At 42.8% G+C, this 18,020-nt stretch overlaps 1 protein-coding gene across 1 annotated transcript in view; it reads right to left on the minus strand.

Moving 5' to 3' along the window:
• Nucleotides 1-9,078: 9,078 nt before the first annotated feature.
• The window catches only part of HSD17B2 (hydroxysteroid 17-beta dehydrogenase 2), a 64,763-nt gene continuing 55,821 nt past the window's right edge, over nt 9,079-18,020 (minus strand). Inside the window, exons 4-5 of the mRNA XM_017861086.1 lie at nt 16,388-16,525; nt 9,079-9,528 (exon numbers count right to left, since the gene is read on the minus strand). Of these exons, the coding sequence (XP_017716575.1) occupies nt 9,167-9,528; nt 16,388-16,525 (500 nt within the window). The 3' untranslated portion in view covers nt 9,079-9,166. The remainder of the gene's footprint in view (nt 9,529-16,387; nt 16,526-18,020) is intronic.

An 18,020-nucleotide genomic window follows, 5' to 3' on the forward strand; every position in this document is an offset into this window, starting at 1 on the left:
ATAAGTTTTAAATTTCACTCTGTTCTGAGGAGCGTAATAAAATCTCATTCCATCCTGCTCCCTTCCACCCTGCCCTGCATAGTGGGGATTCATCCCTCTGTCTAGTGCTTTCACCCTGCTGACGCTCCCCACCCATTAGTCACTTAGGAGGCATCTCAGTGATCAGATCAACACTTGCTGTATTGCAGAACTTGTGTTCAAACAACCCTTATTTTATTAATAATGGCCCCAACATGCAAGAGTAGTGCTGCTGGCAATTCGGACATGCCACAGAGAAGTTGTAAAGTGCTTCCTTCCTGTAAAAAAAAGATGAACGTTCTCAACTTAATAAGGAAAGAAAAAAATGGTACACCGAGGTTGCTAAAAGCTACAGTAAGAACAAATCTTCTGTTTGTGAAATGGTGAAGAAGGCAAAAGAAACTCATGCTAGTTTTGCTGTTGCACCTCAAACTTGAAAAAGTATATATAGGTCTGTACTACCCCTGTTTCAGGCATTCACTGGGAGTCTTGGAACAGATCCCCTGTGGATAAAGGGGGATGACTGTGAAATTGCTCAACAGAGTCCCTGGCATGTAGAAAGTCATCAATGATGATTGTTACCTCAAAAAAAAAAAAAAAAAAAGCAGTAGGGATTTTATCAGGAGGAATAGGAGGTATAAGCCTCATAATTTGTTCATATTAGGTTTTGAAAAGTAATTGTGGTTTTTGCCTTAAAAAAAAAAACAATGTAATGGCTAAAACCACAATCACTTTTGCACCAACCTAATAAAAGATTCTCCTGTGACCTAGTGGGAGGGAGAAGCATTAGCCAACCCACAGTGAGAGGCCCCATTTGGATTAGACTGTTCATGAAGTCCTGGGTACAGATTCAGAGCCATGTTGACCTTCTCACTATCTGGCCTCAAGCTAGAAAGGACACTCCAAAGTGACCTCTTGGCCTCATCTTCATTCAGATACAAGAGAAGAAAAGTGTGACTATTACTACCACATTCATGGAGCCCTTATTAAATGCCAGGCACTGGCTGAACCCTTTGCATTATCATCATAGTTAATCCTCACAAGCATTTTGTGAGATGATCATTACCACTGCCTCTGTGTTCAGAGTAAAAGGCAAAAAAGAAACCTTAAGATGCAGAGAAGTTGAGCAGCTTGCTTAAGGTCACCCAGCTTTTGAACAGCAAGCCCGAGATTTGAACCCAAGTCTTTGTGTCTTATTCAGTTTGCGCTTCTGTAATAAATTACCATAGACCGAGTGGTTTGAATGACAAACATTTACTTCTTACAGTTCTGGAGCCTGGAAGTCTGAGATCAAGGTGCCGGCAGACCCGGAGTGTGTTGAGCGCCCACTTCTTGGTTTGCAGACGGCTGTCTTCTGGTCGTGTCCTCACACGGTGAAGGGAGAAAAGCAAGCTCTCCCTTGTCTCCTCTTGTGACAGCACTAACCTCATCACAAGGACTGCATCCTCACAACCTAATCACCTCCCAAAGGCCCCAAATCACCTCCCAAAGGCCCCACCTCCAAATATCATCCCATTGAGGCTGAGATTTTGACACATGGATTTAGGGGGTACACATTCAGACCATAACACCAAGTGACTCCAAAATGCCCATGACATACTGCCTTGCTGATCTGCCACCAAGTAGGTGACATTTGGAGCAATATTAACCAGGATTCAAACCACAAAAGCAAAACCAAAATGCATCTGCTATGCCGGCGGCTTGGGGAAGGGTGAGCAGTTCTTTGACCTAAAAATAAGGAGAGCCACCTTGTGTTCCCACAAGTTGTTTGCACATCACCCCATCCCACTTCATCCCAGCAGGTAGGACAGTGTCCTAGCCAGAGAGAGGGGAGGGACAGGAACCTAGAACGATGCATAAGGGGAAGTGCACATCCCATCGTTCTCACAGGTAGGGCCTTTTAGAGAGTGAGTTCTTCTTGGAGTCATTCATCCTGAGGACACATGAAGATGTGGGCCTGAGTGTTAGCCATAAACCTTTGAAAACACTGTGGCGATGACGATGATGATAATGATGATGCTGGTATGAATTAGAATGTTGTGCTTGCAAGTAACGTAAACTGAATTCTGACCATCTTTTACCAAAAGGAGAGTATTTTTGAATGCATATATGATTCACACAATCAAGGCAAGCTTGGAGGACTCGGCTTAAAATGTTGGATTGGGGGCAGACAAATGTCTATAAAGGACCAAGAAATGTGAGACACACCTTCCATTTGTGGGAGACTGTCAGCCTCACCCTTCATGTTGACATTCCATTCCCTAAGAGGGTCATATGTTTGTTCATACGTCCAAGTCCTGGAGCTAAAATGCTGGCAGAGGCAGGATGTAGGCCTTGTGCCTTCCATGGTTGGAAGAAAATCGCTGCTTCCCATCAAGATCTCACATCTGGGCAATGACCCCCAAGTAGGAAACTAAGTGGATGCTGCACAGCCACACCCCCTCCAAAATATCCAGCGTTACAATAGCAGTGGCATGTACTGGCCTAGCTGTCGTATAATTTTCAGACCTATTTTGCAACTCATCTTTGATATTCAACATGGAAGTGTGTGCTTTTCGTTCGTCAATGAATATTTCTTGCCTGAACATTTAAGCCTTACCAAAAAACCCTACCCAGACCAAAGAACAAGTTTCTATTCAGAACCTTCTCTATGTGGAATTAGTTCGCCTCTGACAGTCAGGAGAGAGAGCGCAGGGGAATGCCAAAGAGAGGGGTGATGGGTCCAGCAATGAATCATTACCTGTAATCAAAATAGGAGAAAGAACAGAAAATGGAGCTAAACAAAAATCTCTCTATAATAAAATTCTCTGGGAAATTACCTGGTGGGAGAACATCTTCACACAGGTGGAATTACCTGAGAGGAACAAATAATTTACAACAAATGCTTTGAGTTTACTTGTTGATCCTCCTGATTCCCATGGTAGGTTGGGAGTCTCACTTTAGTCATCTCTATAGTTTGCAATATGGTAAATAAGTTTTACTGTCTTACTGTGCTAGACACAATGTACATTCTACTGTTATCCTAGCTAAGCATAACTCCAATAATCTAGGATTGCCAGTGGTCAGCTAAAATCTTTGATTTCCACATCGAGGCTCAGTAAGGATTTTGTTTTATCTTGTTCCAGAGGGACTGTACTCATAGACTTTAGGGATGAGATCCCAAAATAAATTTTAACAGAAAAGTTGCTTTTCTGTGGGAGAGGGCCACTAAATGGTAATACCACCCACCCTAACTACTTTCTCTCTTTTCATGTCTACTCTCCTCACTTTCTTTCTCCCCTAGGACATTGAAACATTGTCTGTTTTCTCTGTTAAGCATTCTTTTATTCCCCATTCTTTACTACATCTATTTCGAGAGTGTGTATTTGTCAGAAATTAATTTTGTTGCCTAAAAATAGAAGTTCATCTTGAAATAGTTCAAAGAAAATGTATTGGTTCACACAATTTGGAAATCAATCCAAAGGGTAGGTCTGCAGGTATGGCTACATTAAGGCACTCAAACTATGTCATTAGACCTGAGTTTTTCTTCATGGTTCTGCTCCATTTTCCTCTATCCTGTCTTCATTCTCTAACAGACTCTCTCTCCTTGGTGGGCTCTAGAAGCTTCCGTTGTTACCATGGAAAGTACAGTTCAGCAGCTGCTCATTTCTCTCAGTGCCCATTAATAATCTTCCCACCAAAAATCTTTGATTGGCCCTTCCCAGGTCACGTGCCTACCATGAACTAATCACTGGAGCCAAGGATATAGGTTGGTAGGTCAGCCTGGGTTACACCCTGTAGTAGTGGGGGTAGGGGTCCCTTGAATGACAGTGTCACTAAGATCCCAAAAAGAAGGAAGGCAGGGCAGGCAAGAGAGTAAGCAACTTTACCCTACAAACATATTGAGGTCTCCCTATTTTGAGCCTTCACATCTGTCCCCAATTTCTCTCTTCCTTTTGTTTCTATTTCTTGATGTGGAATTCTGAGCTGGGTGTTGTACTGGGACTCAGAAACACCCATCTAGTTCTGCCATGTCCACCAATGATCTTGGAGACCTCAGAGGGAGATATGGGCCTACAAGACCAATCAGTAGAGAAACAGTTTATTTTGAGCCCCACCAGAACAGGTGTGTCCAGGAGTCCTGAACCCCTGCATGGAGCATTATATGTAGGCTGGACTAGAGACTTTTACTGGGCAGGAGTTAACCGCCCCATCAGAGCCTTTTGCATGGAATTTCTCTTTCTCTGAATTATACCATCCAGACATCTAGAATGGCATTCCAGAACATGGTCTTTATCACTAGTATAATGAAACTGATGAAATTTAATGTTCTATTCCAATAATATAATAGAATTTGTTTGTAGGCCTTTTATCGACTCCCTGTGTAATAAAAGAAATCATATTTCCACTGGATGCTTTTCCTGACTTATCCTGGATCTGCTATGAGGATGGTCCATTTTCCTGCTGGCAGCACTGGGAAAACAGAGAAAGGCAAGAGAAAAAGAGGGTGGGTGGGTTTTGCGGGTGATGCTGTATAGCCAGGTAGTAAAAGCACCTTGTATCCTACCCTTGAGCAGGACAGCAGGACTAGGAAAGGGGAAATTCTTTCAGCCAGAAGTCCTGTTGTTGAACCACCATTTCGTCATGCCTTCCCCCAGGAATACAGTGAATTGTGGATGTGTGGAGGGCTTCACTCTGCCCTTGGCTCTTACTGGTTTCTTACAGTAAATCAGGGACATCAATTACTGTGTAGACATGGTCAATGCATGAAGGTATTTTGTATGTAACACTTGTCTCTTTTGTTTTCTGAGAAACTGTGTGTATTGCTCTAAAGTGAAATATATTTGAACCTTTATTAGTGCGTTCAGGCAACCTTGTCTCTCCTGCTTTAAAACAGATACATTTGAAGCTAAATTCAAGATTCTCTTCCCTCCTCCTTCTCTTTTCCTTGCTCTTTTCCTCAGGATCTAGATCTGTAGGGACTGGTGTATTCTCCTGGCATTGGAGAAAGAGCATTTGTCTTATCTTCCAGTTGGGATTTCTCATCATCACTTTGGCCCAGGCTCAAGGCTGCCAACACCGAGTGGCCTCCACTACAGTGTTTCCCAACCCACATGCCAGCACCCTGATTCTTCCAAGCTCTGCTCCCTACTCTCCTGAGGAGCTCCAATTGACTTTTCCCAGATCTCCTCATTCCCACTCAAAGCCAAAGGAGTCATGATGGAGGCTAAGGTCTGAATGTTTGTGTCCCAACAACCGGCACTATTCACGATAGCAAAGACTTGGAACCAACCCAAATGTCCATCAATGATAGACTGGATTAAGAAAATGTGGCACATATACACCATGGAATACTATCCAGTCATTAAAAGGATGAGTTCATGTCCTTTGTAGGGACATGGATGAAGCTGGAAACCATCATTCTCAGCAAACTATCACAAGAACAGAAAACCAAACACTGCATGTTCTCACTCACAGGTGGGAATTGAACAATGAGAACACTTGGACACAGGAAGGGGAACATCACACACCAGGGCCTGTCATGGGGTCGGGGGGAGGGGGGAGGGATAGCATTAGGAGTTATACCTAATGTAAATGACGAGTTAACGGGTGGCAGCACAACCAACATGGCAGCATGTATACATCCATGTAATCAAGCCTGCACGTTGTGCACATGTACCGCTAGAAGATTAAAACAATAAATAAATAAATAAATAAATAAATAAATAAATAAATAAATACTAATCCCCTTAAGATGTGGGCCCTTTGGGAGGTTCTGCTTTCATGAATGGGATTAGTGCCCTTATCAAAGAGATCCCAGAGAGATCCTTCACCTGTTCCACCATCTGAGGATACAAGAAGATGAAAGTCTATGAACCAGGAAGCAGGCCCTTACCAGACACCAAATCTGCCAGCATCTTGATCTCGGACTCCCTGAGAACGGTGAGAAATAAATCTCTGTTGTGTAGAAGCTGTCCTGTCTATGGTATTTTTTTACAGCAGCCCAAATGGACTCTGACAATGGGGGTGGCATGAGAGGTTGTCAATCTTTCTCTGGCTAAATAGAACATCTTGTGGTTTATTTTGCTCCCAGGTAACCCCAAAATCATGTGGAAGCCCTTCTTCAGGGAACCCAATATGAGCTTCTCTGATCTGGGGTTCTCAGACCCATGGGGGTGTCTATTCAGCACCTTCTCCTGATGGCTCACAGAGTTTTCAACCCTTGGGAAGCTGCAGAAGAGAATAGATCCCACACTGTCATCTCAGCTCTCTTGATGTCTCTCACTGTCTTCAAAGAGTCTTCCCCACTTCTTCTGTAGCCTGACCACATACCCCACAGCCTGCTCACTCCACGACTTGGAGGAGTGGTTCTCAAATGGGGGTGTGCATCACCTGGAGAGCTCCTTGCAACACAGGTTGCTGGCTCCAACCCTGTTTCTGATTCAGTAGCTGTGGTCAGTAGGACAATGGTCTTTGATATGATTGGGGCCTATGTCCCCACCCAAATTTTATGTCAAATTGTAATGTCCAATGTTGGAGGTGGGGCCTGGTGGAAGGTGATTGGATTATGGGGGTGGATGTCCCCTTTGGTGCTGTTCTAGTGATAGTGAGTGAGTTATTGTGAAATCTGGTTGTTTAAAAGTGTGTAGTACCTCCTCACCACTCTCTCTTCCTCTTGCTCTGGCCATGTGAATATGTGCCTGCTTCTCCTTCACCTTCTGCCATAATTGTACGTTTCCTGAGGCCTCCCTATCCGTGCTTCCTGTACAGCCTGTGGAACTGTGAGCCAATGAAACCTCTTTTCTTTGTAAATTATCTGGTCTCAGGTATTTCTTTATAGCAGTGCAAAAGTGGACTAATACAGTTCTTAACAATGATAATGTTGCACGAATCCTCAAAGCCTGTGAATACGTTATCTTATGTGGCAAAAAGGATTTTGCAGTGGTGATTAAATTGAAGATCTTGACTTTGGGAGATTCCACTGGACCATCTGGGTAGGCCCGATATAATCAGGAGGGCCTTATGAGCAGAAGGCAGCAGAGTCTATCAGAAAAGATGTGACAATGGAAGAGGAGATTGGAGTGGTGCTGCCATAAGCAAAGGAATGCAGGCCTTTGGATGCTGGAAAAGGCAACAGAGGAAGTCTTCCCTGGAGTCTCCAGAATGAACACAGGTCTGCTGAACACTTGATTTTAACCACTGCATAATTGCTACTTTTTAAAAATTGAAGATGAACAAGTTCAGATTAAAAATTTTCCTCAACTCCACTATGTCCTAGGTGTGTGACTTTGGACAAGTTAACTTGCTAAGTCTGTTGTGTTATCTAAAAATTGTGATGAGAATAGCACCTACTTCATGGAGGTAATAGGGCTAGTAGGGTGTTAGTTGCTAAGGCTAGTAATAGGTTAATTATTCTTTTTTGAATGTTATCGAAACTAGTTGATTGGAAGTCAACTGTACTGATTATACTAAAAGAATAGGATCCTCATCAGTAGATAGAAATATATAGGAACAATCAGACTATATCTACAAAGTGTCAATATCAGGCGGCGGCTTCAAAGCCGAAATGGTGGTTGGATGTAAAGTGATGTAATAATTGGCGGGTAAGGCAGATAATGAGGAATGTTGATCCGATAATGACGTGGAGTCTGTGGAAGCCTGTGGCAATAAAAAATGTTGAACCGTAGACACCATCAGAAATAGTAAAAGATGTAAGACCCATTTCAGAATTCTGACCTCCAAAACTGTAAGGTCATGCCTTTATGCTGTATTAAGCTGCTACATACGTGGTAATTTGTTATAGCAGCCATAGGAATATAATACAGAATTGGGGTGGCTCCTGAGAATCTGCATTTCTAATAGTTTCAGGTGATGCTAATGATTCAGGTCCAGGGATCACTCTTTGAGGACTGTTGGCTTTCAGGGAAGCACTCCATCCCCAGTGCTCTTCCAAACTTTGGACTATAAGCTAAACAAATCACTTGTTCTCTCAACAGTGCTGGAAGCATGCAAATAGAAGTGTTGGCTTCAACAACACTTATCCCCAGAAAGTGCCTATTAGGGAAATCAACATTTAGACTGATTTTTTTTTTCTTTCCATTCTGCTCTGAAAGAATGGTGGAGAGCCACTGGGCTGTCACTATGACTAGCCATTAAAAACATATCGTGTTAGTATTTTATAAGTATTTATCTTGCTATATGGCTATTTATTTTCTCTGAGAGACAATTGCAGAGCAGTGTCATGGTATATACTCTCAAGAAATTGCCAAGGAAAACAGAAAAAGAGTCTCCACATTCTAGAAAGGAATGGAACAGATAGGTTTGCAATGAGCAAAGTATTCTGGTTCCCTTTATGCACCCTCTGCTCACCAACTCCTCCCCTTTTGCCACACCAAACTGACTTTGGCCATACCTCTATAATTATCTGACATTGCTCCCTTCCACTAAGCTCTTCCAGGTAATGATATTGACTTTTCCATCCCTGTATGCTCAGATGGGGGTAACAGTGATGGTTACTATGGGCCCTAAACCAGTCAGCCACATTCCCTAGATCTGCCAAGAGGTCTCCTGGGTTCTGTTTGAGATGGGAGACCTTATCCTATTGTCTCCAGAGTTCCTGGTAGAGGAAAAAAAGAGGAAGGAAGAGAACGAAGCCCTGATGATTTACCGTGAATCCAATACCTTGGGTGTAGTAGTTACAGAATATCAATGCAGTCAGGAAGACTTGGAGGATCCATTAGACTGTTGCCCTTGCCATTTCTGCCTCCTCCTTCCCTTCCCTCTCTCTTTCGCCTCATCTCTCTCTGTCTCTTCTTCTTCTCTTGGCAGGCAGTGGAGTTCAACCCAGGATTTGAATTCTGGCTCTGCCTTTTGCTAGTGTGTGACAAGAAATCTCTCCGATTATATTAAGTAGGGGCAAAGATACCCACCTCAATTCTCTGATGTGAACTAGATGAAAGAATATCTGCAATGTATCTGGTGCATAGTAGGAGCTCAATTAACATTCTCCATGAGGCTGTTGCTACTCTGCAGCCTTCTCGCTACAAAGTATTATTCAATCAATGAATTTCACAGAGAATGCAGAGTAGGAAACAACTTTAATGAGAAACCCAGTTTCCCTTTCATTTCAAGACTATGACATTCCCACTTCTTTGAGGTCTTCCGTCGTCTAGGTGGCCTTCCTCTTATAGTTAGGCATGCTTAGAGCTCTGGGCATGGGCTTGTCTTTGCCAAAATTTCTTTCAATCAAGTAATTATATATGCCAATAGGCAAATAGAAAGCAAGACAGAGCCACAAGTAAGCGCCTTTCCCTGGCGTGTAATAGGCAAAGGGGCTCTTCGCCGAGATAGCATGCTGGATGTCCCGCAGCACCGGAGAGAAGTCCGTGCTGGCCTCCGAGTTGATGAATAGGAGGAAATTCCTCTGCGATAAGATGTAGTCCTGGCCGTAGTCTTCCTGAACCTCAGCGGGTAGGTGGTCCAGAATGTCCTTCTCTAGCTTTTCCCACTTGTCACTCGTGCCTGCGATACCTGGGGCGAAAGGAAAGGAAGAGTCAGGTCCTGGGAAGGCCAAAGAAGTCAGGGAGCAGGCGCTCGTCTCTGTTGGGAAGGATGGGCCTTTGCAAATGCCATTTATTTATTTATTTATTTACTTTTGTGAGACAGAGTCTTGCTCTGTCGCTCGGGCTGGAGTGCAGTGGTGTGATCTCAACCCACTGCAACCTCTGCCTCCAGAGTTGAAGAGATTCTCCTGCCTCAGCCTCCCAAGTAGCTGGGATTACAGGCATCCACCACCATGCCCAGCTAATTTTTGTATTTTTAGTAGAGATGTGGTTTTGCCATGTTGCCAGGCTGGTCTTGAACTCCTGACCTCAAGTGATCTGCCCACCTTGGTCTCTCAAAGTGCTGGAATTTCAGGTGTGAGCCACCATGCCTGGCCTGCAAATGTCTTTTAAAATGTGTGCTTTATAACGGCATTTATTATCACTTCTAAACCTACATACAGAAAAGTGCACACATGATTGGATTTTTCCAAACTGGTAGCCCATGTGACCAGCAAACAGATCAAGAACAAAACAGGGCTGGGCACAGTGACTCATATCTGTAATCTCAGCACTTTGGGAGGCCCAGGAAGGGGAATCACTTGAGCCTAGTAGTTCAAGATCAGCCTGGGCAACAGCGAGATCCCGTCTCTAAAATATATATATATACACACACACACACACACACGTATACATAGACATGGACATATACACAGAAATTTAGCTGGGCACAATGGTGCTCACCTGTAGTACCAGCTATTCGAGAGACTGAGGCAGGAGGACCCTTGAGCCTACAAGTTGGAGGATGCAGTGAGCCATTATATGACTGCACCACTGCACTCCAGCCTGGGCAACAGAGCTACACTCCAATTTTAAGAAAAGAAAAAGGGGGGGAAAAAACAGAACAGGACCAACCTTGCAAGTCTCTGCTCTCAGCCCACTTCTCAGTAACCATTTTCCTGATTAACAGGATAGATTCATTTTGGCTGGTTTTGAACATTATATAAATTGAATCATATGAATAGTACTCATTGTTTAGCATCAGCTTCTTTATTCAACATTATGTTATGTGTGTTGATTCTCCTTTCAGCATAGTATTCCATTGCATCAAAATCCCATGAATTATTTATCCGCTATACTGTAATGGACACTGTGCTTGTTTTCAACTGGGCCTTTACAAATGCTGCTGCCACAAACACTCATGTCTTTTGGTGACTATTACATGTATAATATATCATGTAATGTCTACAATATAATATATACTGTATATAATATAGTATATATACACTCATATAAACATATATACATATAATTTTTTTAATATAGAAGTAATGTCTACCTTTATATTTAAAATTAAATGCAGGATTTTAGGCTGGGCATGGTGGCTCATGCCTGCAATCCCAGCACTTTGGGAGGCCCAGGTAGGTGGATCACCTGAGGTCAGGAGTTCAAGACCAGCCTAGCTAACACAGTGAAACCCTGTCTCTACTAAAAAATACAAAAATTAGCTGGGTATTGTGGTGGGTACCTGGAATCCCAGCTACTTGGGAGGCTGAAGCAGGGAGAATTGCTTGAACCCAGGAGGCAGAGGTTACAGTGAGCTGAGATCATACCACTGCATTCCAGACTGGGTGACAGAATGAGACTCCGTCTCAAAATAAATAAATAAATAAATAAATAAATAAAATACAGGATTTTAAAAATTTAATCTATTTAGTAGATATACTTTTCATTGATGTTTTAAAATATATGAAATGTAATTTTAATATAATTTACACTTATATTTAAATTTTAATATACAAATTACATATGATTAAGTATAAATATACATTTTAAATAAAGGCAATACCTGCTTATTATATAAAATTAAAGAATTTATTCACTTTAAAATGTAGCGGCTCTGCCTCCTCATTATATAAAGTGAATAATAAGGAGATGTGCGTATTTTAAAAATTAATCTCCTCTACGGTAGCTAACAGTTTTGTGTACCCTTCTCCATTCCTTCCTTGTTCGTACAAACATACATACACACAGAAGAATTTGATTTATTTTTTTAAACCAAGAAATAACAATAACAAAAAGGATCATACTATAGTATTTATATTTTCCATGAATTTGTTTTGGCTTAGTAATAAATCACAGACCTCCCTTCTCATCAATGTCTATGGATTAAACCAGAGCAACAGAATTTCCCATTGAACAGCTTTTAGCCAACCACTTCGCTATCCAAAGACCTTCCAGTTGTTCCTATAGGTTTCAGCATTGCAAGCGCTGCCGCAGTAAATAGACTTTCACAACCTATTCATTTGTACTTTGGCTTTACTTCTGTAAGCAAGAGTCCTCAGAGTACAGCCTGGTCAAAGGCATGTTCATTTTGAATTTTAATAGCTACTGCCAGATTACTTTCCAAAAAGGTTGCAGTCTCCCACACTTGCTCCTGCAAAGTGCTTGGTTGCTCAGATAGCTGTGGGGATGAGCCCTTGCTAGCTTGGGTGACTCCTGGATATCAGGACTGTGGAGAAGGAGGGGTGCTTACTTGGAAATGTGGGCCAGTAAAATCCAATTATACTCATGGAAATGCAAACGGAGTTTCAATTGCTCATTTCTTTTCAGGAAGGCACACACTGTGCTTAAAGAAATGATTATCCTGACAATGACTCTGGAGGCTTTTAGGTCCTGAAAAACATGTTTTCGTGAGCTAGTATTCCTCTTGCTACCTCTCCCCATCCCTGTCTTCATAGGCTGGGGGTTCCTTTTCCTTTCCACCTCCTCCTTCTCTAAACACCTCATGGACTTTCTGGCCACTCTTGTGGGTACCCTATCCAGAGTCCCCAAAGCTCTCTTTGTGAGTGACAAAGCCATCAGTCTTTTGCCATCAGTCCATCATCATCTCCCACTTTTGACACACTTGCCCTACCCACCCATCCCATGCCACTTTGGTGCTACACACAATGAAGTTACTGATATGACCTGTATCAAAATCCCATCTCTGCCTCCCATCAGCTCTATGGCTTTGGAACTTCCTTAACTTCTCTTGAGTCTCCATTTTCTCACTGCAAGATGGGGATATTATGATACCTACTTCATAGGTGAGGATTAAGGGAGATAATGCACATAAAGCACTTAAAACCTGCTAATCTAGCATGCAGTATGATTTAGCTATCTTATTTCAGGGCACCAAAAAAATCTGGAATGTCTCTTAGAATGTCTTCAGAAGCTCCTTGTCTGTGTCCCTAAAGATTCCTTTTCTTGCCCCCACCTTCAAATAAGTATTAAGTATGAAGTGTCATTCTCCAAACATGAGCTCTCTGCCTTCTGCTCTTGGGCTTCTTGCCTTCAGAGAGCTCATCAAATAACTTTAAACTGGGGGCAGCCTGATTTAAAAGGAAGAACCCAGGCACTGCATCTCAGGATCTGATCTCAAATTTCCCACCATCACGGTGTACGTGGGGTACCAGATCCCCACCCTAGGGCATGTTATCCACCCCAGCTCAGCACCATCACCAGGAGAATAATGTCAATGAAACCTGCTCCTCAAAGTTGTGGTGATTGGAGTATACATAGAAAGGGTGGAGGTATAAATTGGAGCAATATTTTAGAAAACAGGTTGGTATGATTCAGTAAAGCTGAAGCCAGGAAAACTATGATCTAGTCATTCTTTCAGAGGCATTTGAACCAGAGTAACTCCATCTTGAATAGGGGCTGGGTAAGATGAGAATGAGACCTGCTGGGCTGCATTCCCTGGAGGTTAGGCATTCTTAATCACAGGATTAGATAGGAGGTTGGCAGGATTGGTATCACAAGATACAAGTCATAATAACCCTGCTGATAAAACAGGATGTGGTAAAGCAGCCAACCAAAACCCACCAAAATCAAGATGGTTGTCCTCACTGCTCATTATATGCTACTTATAATGCATTACCATGCTAAAAGACACTCCCACCAGCGCCATGACACTTTATAAATGCCATGGTAATGTCCAGAAGTTGCTCTGTATGGTCTAAAAGGGGGAGGAACCCACAGTTCCTGGTCATCCCTCCCACTTTCCCAGAAAACACACGAATAATTCACCCCTTGTCTAGAATATAATCAAGAAATAACTATAAGTATACTCAGTCAAGCAGTCAATGCTGCTGCTGTACCTAAGAAATAGGCATTCTTTTGTTCCTTTACTTTCTTGATAAACTTGCTTTCACTTTACTCTATGAACTCACCCCAAATTCTTTCTCATGCAAGATCCAAAAACCCTCTCTTGGGATCTGGATCAGGAGCCCTTTCCGGTAACAATTTCACTCTGGAGCATGTGTCATAGGAAAAATTCAAGCACACAAAAAAACAAAGTACATGTACCAGAAAGTTCATAGCTGCATTGTTCATACTTGTTCAAACTAGAAGGGGCACAAACATGCCATCAACAGTAGAAAATCATGGCATATTCACAGAATACTACACAGCAATGAAATGAGTGGACTACAGCTACACACAGTGGAGATAAATTGTCAAATGAGAATGTTTAGTGAAGGAAGCCAGACACAAAAGGATACATACATATTGATTCCATTCAAAGCACAAAAGCAGTTAAAGTCAAATGCTATTGATTGGGATGGATATAACTCTACAAAGAAAAGCAAATCAATGATCATTACAAAAAGTAAGAGGTGATTACCTATTGGGTGGTTGGAGAGGGCTGTGATGGTAGAGGATCATGTAGGGGCTTCTGGGTGTTGGTAATGTTTTATTTTTTTATCTGGGTGTTAAGTACAAGAGTGTTTATAATAATTTGCTGAAACATGTGCGTATAATGCTTTTTTCTGTTTATGTATTTCTCGATTTTAAAATAAAAGACCAAAATCAGTAAAGAATGTATGGTAAGTGGGTATCCCAGTGCCTGGTAAGAACAGCTCTCCAGAACTATTATACATAGCAATTATATTGAATCTCCAAAATCATAACTTAACTGCAGGATTGCTCTCTCGTCTAAACGGAATTTTACATCTGTGTGTTGGAATTCTCTTTGGGCTGTGTCACCAAACCCTCAATCCACCTGCCAGATTCAAAATCAAGTTCACCATTTCCCTCTTCCACCAGCTGTCAACCAACTTTTCTCTCTCTGTAACCCAGTCTCTCAGTCCAACCAGGACATTTGGCTTCACCTCCGACCCATATCTCTTCTCTATTACCTCTCCTCAATTCTCCTCCCCACCCAGGGAGTCCCCAAGTGGGTAACCCCTCTCAAGACTTCATCTTCTCTGCATTTTTATCGCTCCAGTCCTGCCTCTCATCCTGGTGACCCATTTCCCTTTCTCTGGGTCTCTGTCCCTTTCTCTGAGTCTTGTACCCCCTCTACAACCTTAGGAGGTTCTCAGCTACCAAGTGTTTCAAGCCAAAATTTCAGTGTTTTTTGGGATAACATTCAAACCTTTAGGGTTTGTTCTTTAGTGCGTTTAGCAATACCTTCCAGTCTGTGGTCTTTTATTAGACATACTTTTTATATCTTCACTTGAATCATCAATGAAATATTTGATGGCCCGTAACTAAAGACTGAGCCTTGGGGTAGGCTGCCTCTGCCCAGAGTTCAGATATGCAGGGAGGTGAGTGGAGAGAATGGCCATCTCTGCTTGGAGTGGAGAGGAGGTGGGTCATATTCTTTAGAGGGAAGGAGAAAAATATTGTTTCTGAAATATAAAGAAGCTGGGGAAGGAAACCTTCTTGGCCAATGGAAACAAAAGACTAATAAATGTTACTCCAGGTATCTGCTCAAACTTTTAGACGAAAATAAGCGCTCAAGCTAAATAAAGAAATCTGGTATGAAACTAATGGATTATATATCGTTAAACAGGTTTGGGTGGGGCAATGAAAATAATCAAAATTGGTGAGAGTTAGTTAGGGATCATTTTTGAGCTGCGTTCCCAAAGATCAAATACAACTCTACCATCGAGAAAGGGAGCGTGTGTCCTAGAAAGGACCTGCTCAGAGCAGGCACCAGGGGACCAGGGTTCTAACCCAGGAGGCCTCTGCTTGCTGATGACTTATGAGCCAATGCATTTCCTTTGTGAAAGGAAGCAGGGGTGAAGCCATACACGGAGAGCCTGACACTTAGAAGAGGCCCACCCATCCCAAGTCCTGCTGGGTGGACCCTGAGAGCTGGAGAACTCTGTACACATGACAACCCCATCCCAACCCCTTGCACTAAGAGACTTAACCAAACTCCAGCACGGTTTCTAACAGTATAAGGCCCTGTCCCTTGGATGACACCAGCCCCTCACTAAAATGCCTGCCTAAGAAGGCTCAGCCTTGCCAGAAAATTTTACTATTTGTTCTAGCCAACACACCCCTGAGAGGTCCCTGATTTCCCTTTCCTGAAATACTTACTAAAAAAGAACTTTAAATTGTAAATATATAGCTCTTACAATGCAGAAGCATTTCTCTCCAGGATCTGAGAGCCATTCCTTTGGAATTGAATCATGCAGAAGGATCAGACCTGTTTCTCAGTCTCTGTGGGAAGACAGAATCTGGACTTCTTTTATTGCCAAGCTGGCCCCTCTGCATAGACACTGATGGACCTTTATACTTTTTCACTAATCTGACTTACTGAGCCCCACTTTCCCCTCTCCCTCATTCTCCTTTTAAAATATTTAAAACACCTTTGCACAAATCAAAATGGAGCTTAGCTCTTTCCCCTACAGTCAGCAGTTACTGAATCAAACCTGTTTTCACCACTCTAACTGATGTCTGGCTGTGCTCATCTTTGACAACACTGGGGTTCAATGTGTGCTCTGTCAGACCAAGAGGACCTTCAGGGTTCCTTTCAGAATGAACATCACAGGTTCTTGGGCTCAGAAACCTACTTGTTCGGAAGCCTCCAGGTTGGATGGAAACAACTTTAATTCCCCACTTGGAAAGCTCGATTCTCATAACTGATGAGAACATGGTCACAGCCGCCTTTGATGAGCCATAAGATGCCAGCTTTGCCATTGGGGCCCCTCCTATGGGAATAAAGGGAGAAAAAGAAGTAAAGTTAGATATGTTCATTTGTTCATCCAATAAATATTTAATCGGCATCTACTGTATGCCAGGAACTGGTATCAGTGACTTGGGCAGACAAAGGCAGACAAGGGCCCCTGAGCCCAGGTGAGCAATGTTCTTGCTCATTCCCACAGAGTAGCTTCATTTGCTTCTGCCCTCCTTGTCTCCCCTATTGCAGCTGGTAGGATGACAAACCAAGTTGAAGGCTCAATCTTGCCCAACTCCTAAGCAAAACATAATTTAGGGCTGGCTGCGGTGGCTCACGCCTGTAATCCCAACACTGTGGGAAGCTGAAGTGGGTGGATCCCCTGAGGTCAGGAGTTCGAGACCAACCCGGCCTCTACTAAAAATACAAAAATTTGCCGGGCGTGGTGGTGCATACCCGTAATCCCAGCTACTCATGAGACTGAGACATAAGAATCACTTGGTTCTTATGGTGATTTTGGTGAAGCTCCGTCTCTACTAAAAATACAAAAATTTGCCAGGCGTGGTGGTGCATACCTGTAATCCCAGCTACTCATGAGACTGAGACATAAGAATCACTTGGACCCCAGAGGGCAGAGGTTACAGTGAGCTGGGATCACGCCACTGCACTCCAGCCTGGTGACAGAGTGAAACTCCGTCTCAAAAAAAAAAAAAAAAAGTAATTTATGTAAGATGAAGAGCATCTACTGACCAGGCCCTGATCTTCTAGGCTGACCAACCTACCTTCTGAGGTTCCTGGTAAACATATCTTTTTCGGGGGAGGAGAGTCCACTATTCAACCCACTACAACACCTACAATTGAACTGATTGGGCTCAATACTTGTTGCAATGAGGAATAATGTGCATCATGGGGAATGGTGGGGCATTTCTGTAAGAGGGTGTGAGAAAGGACTTATTCTAGGGCTAGAGCAGATGCTAAATCATATTTAGCTCAGAAGTTGGTGAGATTGAGCCTTAAACTGAGTTTGTCACTGGACCAGCTATAAGGAATTAATGGAAGGCAAGATCAAAGGAAGCCAGGAAAGGGAGTGATCTGCTTGGAATAAGAGTCTCTGCAGATGTCATTGAGGCAAGGATCTCTACAAAAGACCATCCTGGATTACGATGGGCCCTAAATCTCATTAACGATGCATGTCCTTATCAGAGACAGAAAAAGAGAAGACACAAAGGAGAAGGCCATATGAAAATGGAAGCAGAGATTGGGGTTGTGTCGCACAAGCCAAGACGCACCTAGGGCCACCAGTAGCTGAAATAGGCAAGGATAGATTCTTTCCCAGACTCTCAAGAAGGAGCACAGCCCTGCGAACACTTGGTTTAGATATCTGGCCTCGAGAACTACGAAAGAATAAATTTCTGATGTTTTAAGCCACTCCGTTTGTGGTGATTTGTGACAGCAGCCCTAGACTATGAATTGAGGTGCATTCCTGGTGGTCTTCAGCAGGAAGACACTAAGGTTATGAAGGAGCAAAG

Source organism: Rhinopithecus bieti, unplaced genomic scaffold (assembly GCF_001698545.2).
Source record: "Rhinopithecus bieti isolate Rb0 unplaced genomic scaffold, ASM169854v2 scaffold_1618, whole genome shotgun sequence".
NCBI lineage: Eukaryota > Metazoa > Chordata > Mammalia > Primates > Cercopithecidae > Rhinopithecus > Rhinopithecus bieti.